We start from the raw sequence: 9,131 nt of genomic DNA, 5'->3' as shown, positions 1-9,131 counted from the left end.
TTTTTCATGTGCACTTTCAAGCTGTGAATCTCCTGTTCTACCACATCCCAAAGGTGTTCTATTGGATTCAGATCCAGTGACTGGGAAGGCCACTGAAGAACACTTAACTCATTGTTGTGTTCATGAAACCAGTTTGAGACGACTTTTGCATTGTCATGCTGGAAGTAGCCATTACAAGATGGGTAAATTGTGGCCATGAAGGGATGCACATGGTCAGCAACAATACTCAAATAGGCTGTGGCATTCAAGCGATGATTGATTGGTATTAACGGGCCCAAAGTGTGCCAAGAAAACATTCCCCACATCATTACACCACCTCCACAATGAGAAGGTGTACAGGTGTTCCTAATAAAGTGTTCAGTGAGTGTACTTTCTTACTGTAAATTCTCAGAGACCCACATAGGCAGGGCTCATTTATAAGGTCCAGCTTGTTACACTGATGTTTTCCCAGGGCATTCTTGTCCACAGTTAGGAGAGGCATTTTTGAGGCATGTTTTTCTATGCTGTAAAAGCCTGGAACAATTATCATACTGCTAAATAATTTGCCTGATGAAAAATGGTGGCCGTCGCCGGGGTGACAGGAGGGGGTTTGAAGTCGGGGGGAAGGAAGTTTAGTGAAAAATTGGGGTGATGAGGAGCATGGGCAGATGTCCAGGGCCGGCAGCTGGAGTCATTCCTCTTGTGTGTGAGGGGCGGCTCAAAGACAAGTAGAGTACAGGCCCAGGGGAGGCCAACTGACCACAGGGGATGCAGACAGAGGCCTGTGCTGCCCGTGCGATATAGGCTCAACTGCACACGCTGGCACACTATTAAAGATCTCTGCTGTTTATTGACATTTTTGGGAAGATAACAGGGGCTCCTGAGGGACGGCCAATCTGGCGAGTTAATTCCAGCAGAAGAAAAGATGTAATCATCTTGTATAATTTTGCATGGAGAAACTTGGCTTTGGGTCTAATTTTGGAGGGCTAGAACAAATTAGTTGCATGCCTATTTTGTGAAAAAAGAATGTGGTTTTATTGCGCTGGCTGGAGATAAGAGACAGAGCTGTTCCACCTTGAACAAGCTCCTCCATCATGTCTGAGAGAGGGTGTGTGTGTGTGTGTGTGTGTGTGTGTGTGTGTGTGTGTGTGTGTGTGTGTGTGTGTGTGTGTGTGTGTGTGTGTGTGTGTGTGTGTGTGTGTGTGTAGGGGAGGGGGGTATGGGTGTGGATGAGGGTGTGGGTGTGTGTGTTCCTGTGTTACTCCATGAACTTGAAGAGAATGAGAGAGTTGTGCAGGCTTTAACTGTCTGTATGCCTATTGTATGCATGTGTGTATTAGAATGTGTCTGTGTATTCTACCTGAACCCTGCCTCTCTGTCCCCTCAGGTGCAAGTACTGCGACCGCTCATTCAGCATCTCATCCAACCTGCAGCGTCACATCCGGAACATCCACAACAAGGAGAAGCCCTTTAAGTGTCACCTCTGTGACCGCTGCTTTGGCCAGCAGACCAACCTGGACCGCCACCTCAAGAAGCATGAGAACGGTAACCTCTCAGGTGAGCCCTGAAGCCAGGGCAGGGGAATTAATTAGTGGCCAACAAAGTGCTAATTCAAATAGTATATATCTATATCTATATCTATATCTATATCTATATCTATATCTATATCTATACAGTATATACTGCATAAACACTCAACCTGAATTGCCTCAGTAAATTCTCCAGCTGTATAATGTAAAATGTCATGGTTAAGCATTTGGGAAGCTAAGAAATTAGTTTGAATAAATCTATCTACCACTCTGCAGCAACACAGTGTCACTCCAGATATTCTGTGACTCAACTGCTTTCGCCAGCACAAATCACTGCTCATTGGTTTGATAGGTTGTTCCATACTGCTGCGATTCACTGAATCACTTCTGAAACCAGCGACACCTGGCCCAGAGCCCGTCATAAAGCTCTTCATGGGAGTTGTCCACTTAATCAGACATATTCACTATTAAATCATATATTTGCCTTTCCCTTTGTAGCCCTAGACTCATAAATGATCTACCCTCATCCCGTCACTGTCTGAGTATGAGTCCTTGTAGGATCACTGCAGACCCTCTTTGCCAGCTCCTGTTAAAGCAGACTGGAAGAGCTGTACTTCCAGGTGATAAGGCGCCAGTGTGCCATTCCTGCAGTTACAGTCAAGTGTGCCCTTAGGCAAACCTAACCTACAGGATTGGTGAACATACTGTATGTTTACCTCAAGTATTTTCATTTAACCAAGCTTTGTTGTTCAATCTTGGTTGTAGTAAGTATTTGAGGATGATAAAGTAATTTTAAGTTATTTATCTAGGCACGGCCGCGTCCTCACCACGGTCAGAGCTGGACAGCAGCAGTGCCATCTTGGACGACAAAGAGGACTCCTACTTCAATGAAATACGAAACTTTATTGGCAACACAGGCCAGAGCCAACCATCCCCTGACCATTCTGAGGAAGGGTAAGTGACATTTTTCAGTCTGTGTGTAGGTTACATATGTTTTTGCATACACTGCTTTATATGTTGGCTCAATCTCATTTCCCCCAACATACAGTGCACACACATACTTTTTATGTTCCATAGTGAAACACACACACACACACACACACACACACACACACACACACACACACACCACACACACACATGAGGCCCGCTTGCTTTCTCTAGCAGATATTCAGTGCTGGAGGCTAAACAGGGAGATGATTATACACAAACATCAGTAGACACGGCCTCATGGTGCCGAGCCATTCTGATACAATTCAGCCTTTATTAATTACCATGTCGCCCAGGGAGGTTCTGGGTAAAGCCCAATCATCACTGATGACTTTTGGGATAATTGCAACATTTGGAAACGTGCAGGAGCTCTTTATTACTGTTGACTTTTGGCCATGCATACGCACAGATATCTGTGTGCATACAATTATGTCCAATGATTATGCAAATACATTCCTGAAACTATGATCAGCTTTGATAGCAGTGTAGTGGTCTGCCCAGGTTGCTGGGTTTGTTTTTACGTGCCTCGGTATGATCATGGAGAGATTGTCAAGCAGATAGAGATCTTGCAGACTTTGGTTGTGTAAAAGGCTTGTGAGTGCAGGCGGTAGAGCGTCAGAGAGACGTGGGGGACGGGAGGGGGGACATGCAGCCGTGAGTGGCCCACATCTGGACCCAACATGTCTGCCTACAGGAAGAGGGTAGAGAAGGTGGGGTCAAGGGGTCGACCCGTGTTTCCTTTCAAAGTGCTGCGCTCCTGACTACTTTTGATAGATACTTTATCCCCAGCAAATTACCACGTTTGAAAGCATAATTAGCGAATCTGTTTTCTTAATCACAGAGCTCTCTCTCCCGGCGCTAGTCTCGCTATGCAGCCCTGTGATCTGGACACGGCATGACTACTGCCTTGGCTCTCAGTGCTCTCCCCCCGCTATAATGACTTTCTGATAAAAGCTAAAGATGGTGCCGATTCTGCATTGTGCTAAAATATAGCTTGCGATTATTCTCCCTCTCCTTCTCTTCTCGAGTCGTTGCAAACTCAGCTTTTCTCTTTCAAATAAAATCATTTCCTGTTTGTAAGGGTCCTCTAATCTATGAGGTGATTTTGTTGATTTTGTCTGCCTCTCCCTGTTTCTCTCTCTCTCTGTGTCTCTCTCTTCCCCCTCTCCTGTGGTGGGGGTGCAATAGGGGCCACAGCCAGACTCTTTGTGCTTGAAATGGCATTTTTGGGAGCTGACGAAAGACGTCCCTGGCCGTAATTAGTGAATCAGTCTTAATGTGGTTCCAGATGATTTACCAAATGGTGGTTTCCTGTGGCGCTGAGACAGTGGGGCAGATTAAGTCCTAGTGAGTTTTGATAGCTGGGCTTCTCTCCGTTGGGACAGGGGAAAGGGCTGGTTGGCAAGGCTCTCATAACTCTTGAACCAAATGGGGCTGTCAGCTAAATATTTTGCCTATTAGATGAATACGAGATAGTAGGAAAATAAACAAGAAGAGAGGCCGAGTGGTACAGTTAAGTGCCGGAGCGATCAGCTCAGCGCGTCTGTGCACAGAGGGGCCCCAGAGCCTCGATGACAAACGGGATTCCGGCTCTACCCCAGCTGCCATGCCTTGCTTTACCCACTCCCTCTCCATTGTTCACATAGGAAAGATGCACGCTTAACAAAATACAAGACCACTTTTCATTTGAGAGTCTGGATGTAATATGTGTATATATTTGTGGTACAATCTAATGTTTTGGTATTAATTTGCTTCTTTCTTTTTTTTTGTTTAGCACTGTGTATGTTGTATTGATATATTTGGTGGTGTCCATCCACAGGCAGAATGGTGGTCCTTTTGAAGAAGAGAAGCCCCTGATGGCCAGCCATGGGCCACATGACATGGAGGAGGAGGAGGAGGGGGAGGAGCTAGGTGCTGATGAAGAGGAGGGGGAGCACAGTGACACTACTGGGAAACCAGGAGATGAAGCACTTCCCAGCAATCTAGATGACGACATCATACAAGATGAAATTGATTTTGATGGACCAAACGATTTAGAACTCAACTGCAAAACCTCCCCAAGGAGGTAAGAGTGATATGGATAACTCTACAATACAACCCCCCCCCCCACACACACACACACACACACACCCACACACACACACACACATACATACATACATACATACATACACCAGTGTGCTCTCCAATATACGTGTGGGAGTGTATACTCACATACCATACTGATTCATGGTGACATCTTGACAGCATTTTGACCATATGATAATTTTCACCTACACTCCAGGTACGAGGATGAGGACGATCAGAGTGGCTACTCCGCCCTGGATCATATCCGCCATTTCTCAGACATGCGTAAAATTGAGGATAGTGAGTTCAGTGATGGAGATGGGACCTCCTTTGGCTCCCCTAGCCTACCTGAGGCTGTCAAACAGCCACTGTATAGGAAATCCAAGTCCCAGGTAATGTCGTAGCTTCTACTAACCCTAGTATATAATTTATTGTAATTTGTGTGCCTGTGCATGCAAGTGCATACAGTACATGCATGCTTGTGAGTGTGTGCATATGTGTTTGTGTGTGTGTGTGTGTGTGGGGGTGTTAGGGTTTAACCCCTCTGCCTCCCCTCCACCAGGCATATGCTATGATGCTGTCTCTAGCTGATAAGGACACGCTCCACCCAGCTTCCCACACACCAGCCACCATGTGGCACAGCCTGGCACGCGCCGCTGCTGAGTCCAGTGCCCTCCAGTCCCTTAGCCACGTATGATACCTTGACCCCTGACCCCAACCCTGACCTATCGCACTGGGAGCCTGTCAGAGCTATCACCAGGGCCACTGGCCCTCGGCCCCTCAGAGACTGCTGAGCAGAACCAGGACCCATCTGACTGCTGAGCAGAGCGCCTTACTCACAAGCAGGGTCACCTTCATCAGAGATCCACCCAACCCAACCATCCAAGTGATAGAGCAAAACATCTTGTGACCTTAAATTGATTGATTACATAAATATTGACAATGATGATAGTGATGATTATGATGAAAATAATAATGAATAGTAATAATAGTTGTATTTATTCTGGTGAATGTCTATGTTTTGCACAGCAAAGGCAGCTGGTGGTAAGGGAAGATGGATGTGATGTTAGATGTTACATTGCTAGAGCATTTGTTGACGTTGAGAGAGCTAAAAGAGTCTTCATCAGTGCGAAATCGGTTGTATTTGAGCACCCATTCAGGACCTGGTCCAACCACGGTTCACATGTCTACAGAGTACAGACACCACCTAGTCCCAGCCCTTCTCAGCTGAAAGGGAGTAACTTTGAAATGTGTTACAAGAATTCCCTATAACCTCTCGAGAAAGGCAGGTGTTTTTCATGAACATGACAATAGGATGCTTTAAAAGGTGGTGTTGAATAGCAACACAGGTCCAACTGAAACGCACCTCTATGTCAGAGAGCGCTACAAGCCCTTATGTGAACAAGCGCTTATGTGAACATCATTGTTGAGTAAAAAACAAGAAAAAAAAAATTAAATGAAAATGTAATCAGACCAGTTTTCCTCCTGAGCTGTTTTCATAACTGCGTGTGTCTGCACAATCACAGCACTGTACACTAGTGTCTGCAAACTGTTCTGTACTGCACTCCATCCCGCCCGCCTGCGCTCTCTGTGAAAGGATATAAATAGATTGTCTTTTTAGTCTAAGAAAAGAAACCACAATGGGTTTTACTGAGAAAAGCAGCAAGTGCTGAAGTTTATCATTGTTCAGTAAAGGGCATCTCCCCTCTCCAAATCTCAAACTCATCATAGTCGGCCAACGATACCACTAAATAGCCTGAATGCTAGTCGTTAGCTACTCCATCCTTGTGTGTCTTTCATTTTTAGACAATCATGATTTTGTTTTCATTTTTGTTGGTGTTGTTGTTGTTATTGCTGTTGTATGTTGAGAATTGTATTTATTTCTTGGCAAACTGTAGTTTGTTTACTGAATAGCACTGCTCTTACCCCAGCAAAGGGGAGATTCCTTGCGGGGCCTACCCCGAGTTCAGTGGGGTTTGTAGATTATGTTTGAGTGCCGGATAGTATTAAACATACCATTCACTCTTTATTCTTCTAATGAAACTGGTTGATGAATAGATATTACTTAGGTTTTTTTTGTATGACAATTTATTGATTCAATTGTAAAAAATGAAAGAAAAAAAAACATTTAAGAATGAAAGAATAAAAAATGCCAGGTATAATTTCTTCATAAACGCATGATTGGTCTGATTAGAACTGTATCTGACATTTTCTACGGTTGTCTGCAAGCTTGTGTGATGTTCGGTTCATGTTAATCCCTTGTGCCAAACCTATAATAAATAACAGATTATATTCATTTATCTTCCCATTTTGAGGGACCAGATTGTTTCTGTTTTTTTGTTGTTGTTGTTTTGTTTATAATCCATTTTAAAAAGTAATCAGCAAGTTGAGGTACTTTGTTTTAATGCGTTCCACAATGTAACTGTAATGCATTTCAATTCAATACTGTGGGAGGAGCAACTAAGAAATAAAGGACTACAATGTGGACTAAGTGTATGTTCTCTCTCTCTATCACTCTATCCCTCTTGCTCTCTACATCTTTCTCCCTCACCCCCATCCTTTTGCCCACTGCCCTGGTCCAGACAGTGTGTTAAAACCAGAGCCGGGAGTAAGGGAGCCACCTGGCCCTTTCTTCTGGCGCTCCCATGGCCTCAGAGTGAGAGAGGCTGAACTATGGTACTCCTTTCTCTCCAGGCTCTGGCACACAGAGAGAGTGGGTCTGAATGTGGTAGTGGGAGCGGAGGCAGGAATGTGTCCTCTTTATTTGGGCCGTTTGTGGGGCATGATGGATGAGGTGGAGAGATGTGATGACCTGGCTCATCGCTCAAATGCTCAATAAGACTTCCATCCTGCAGGCGTCCCTGTCAGACAAACCCCCCGGTCACCGCTCTGGTCATTGTGGCCAGGGGACGGGGGAAGGGGGGGGGGGGGGGGGGGGGGGGCGACAACTCCATTGTTCAGTGAGGGACTGGGGGTTGGGGGTAAGGGGGGATTGGGCATGACAGTGGAGAGCTCTGGTCTGACACTCTAAACTTACAGTGCTCTCAGAATTCTAATGGATGGGATGTTTTTTTTAGTGGCCGTCAGTCCTCAGGCTCCGTGAGGCGTTCATTTTGATGAGGTCAGAATGGGTCAGGCAGCATTGATGAGGTCAGAGTGGGTCATCCAGCTTTGATGATGGTCAGCTGGAACAAGTGGTTCAGGCCCATAATGCACTATAGGTGATAGGGCTTGAGTAGTGTCTATGCAGAAAGGACAGTGTGGAACATTACTGGCCAGCCTCTTAGGGCAGCAGGGTCATGACATTGCCTCCACTGCCCCCTGCTGGAAATACCATTAATTTTAAACAGAAATACTCATGTAATTATATCCATGGCCAACCCACCTAGAGTGTTGGGCCATTCCCTCTTGAAATAACTCCATTATGTATTTAAAATAGAGTGTATGAATGTCATTGTGTGTGTGGGCAGGGGATTGGGTGAAGGGGGCATGGGGCCTGGTTTGGCATCATACCATTTGACTCCTTAACGTCTCTAATTTGATCAGTGTGGATTAGCACATGCCAGTGTTGCCCATGCATCCACTCACACTTAATCCACACATTGGGACAAGTTATTACCATCATTAACCCAGAGCTCTACATAAAGGCCCCTGTGTATGAGAGTGGGGTTGGCAGGGCCAGAGGGACTGTGTGTGTGTGTGTGTGTGGGTAGGTGGGTGGGTGGGTGTGGGTGTGTGTGTGTGTGTGTGTGTGTGTGTGTGTGTGTGTGTGTGTGTGTGTGTGTGTGTGTGTGTGTGTGTGTGTGTGTGTGTGTCAGGGAGGGGGAAAAGCAGAGTGTGGATTAGTTAATGTGAACTGTTTTATTTAATTGCAGTGTGTCAGAGAGGCGGGGCCCCCAGAGTGCCCCTGTGGGGTGTGTGGTGGTTGGGTGGGCGTCGTGGGCAGCGGTCCTCAGTCCTGGGAGCCACTCAGCTAATGGGGCAGCTGGCAGGGGCTCAGAATCCATCAGGCCTCATTATGGCCCCCGCAGCCCTCCTCAGCCACCCGCCCAGCCGGCCCAGTGTGGCACACTGCCGCTCTCCTCTTCTACCCTCTCCTTTCTGCTGCCTGGAACATACATCACGCCCCAGAGAGAGGAGCCGTCGCAGCTGGCTCTCACGCTGATTGACTTGGCAGCCATGCAAACTTAGATGCCAGGGGAAACATTGTCCAAGAGGGAGGCATGGGTGTGTACAAGGTGGTGGGGGCTGTGTGTGTGTGTTTTTTTCTTTTCTTTTTTTTAGTGGGGGAGGGGGGGCTGTGGGGGGTGACCAAAGGAGGAACTCCACAAATCATCACATTAAGTTTTTGGTGTGTTGTCAATAACAGTGACACTCCTATGTTTCCTACATTGTTTGGTCTAGTAGGGATGAGGTGGAGCATCAGAGTAGCCATCAGATTATACACATGACACCAGCTCGTCTCTAGAACAGAGAGCGTCATAAGGGTCGTGGTCTCATTAGGTATTTGTTTTTCTCCCTATGGGTCATTAGTGTTATTGATGGGGACTCAACTGAGCACAAGCT

The 9,131-nt window shown here is 46.3% G+C and overlaps 1 protein-coding gene across 3 annotated transcripts in view; it reads left to right on the top strand.

Annotated features, from left to right (window-relative positions):
- The window catches only part of mecom (MDS1 and EVI1 complex locus), an 80,330-nt gene extending 73,278 nt beyond the window's left edge, over nt 1–7,052 (top strand). For all 3 annotated transcript variants that reach the window (XM_083695299.1, XM_083695298.1, XM_083695297.1), the window contains 5 exons: nt 1,367–1,536; nt 2,318–2,462; nt 4,318–4,563; nt 4,783–4,957; nt 5,128–7,052. In XM_083695299.1, coding sequence (XP_083551425.1) covers nt 1,367–1,536; nt 2,318–2,462; nt 4,318–4,563; nt 4,783–4,957; nt 5,128–5,262 — 871 coding nt within the window. In that variant the 3' untranslated portion in view covers nt 5,263–7,052. The remainder of the gene's footprint in view (nt 1–1,366; nt 1,537–2,317; nt 2,463–4,317; nt 4,564–4,782; nt 4,958–5,127) is intronic.
- The last annotated feature ends 2,079 nt before the right edge of the window (nt 7,053–9,131 follow it).

The sequence above is a fragment of the Argentina silus genome (genome assembly GCF_951799395.1).
Source record: "Argentina silus genome assembly, chromosome: X".
In the NCBI taxonomy this organism is placed as follows: Eukaryota; Metazoa; Chordata; class Actinopteri; order Argentiniformes; family Argentinidae; genus Argentina; species Argentina silus.
The sequence above is the reverse complement of the archived record's forward strand: the minus strand, read 5'-3'. Positions and strand labels throughout refer to the sequence as shown.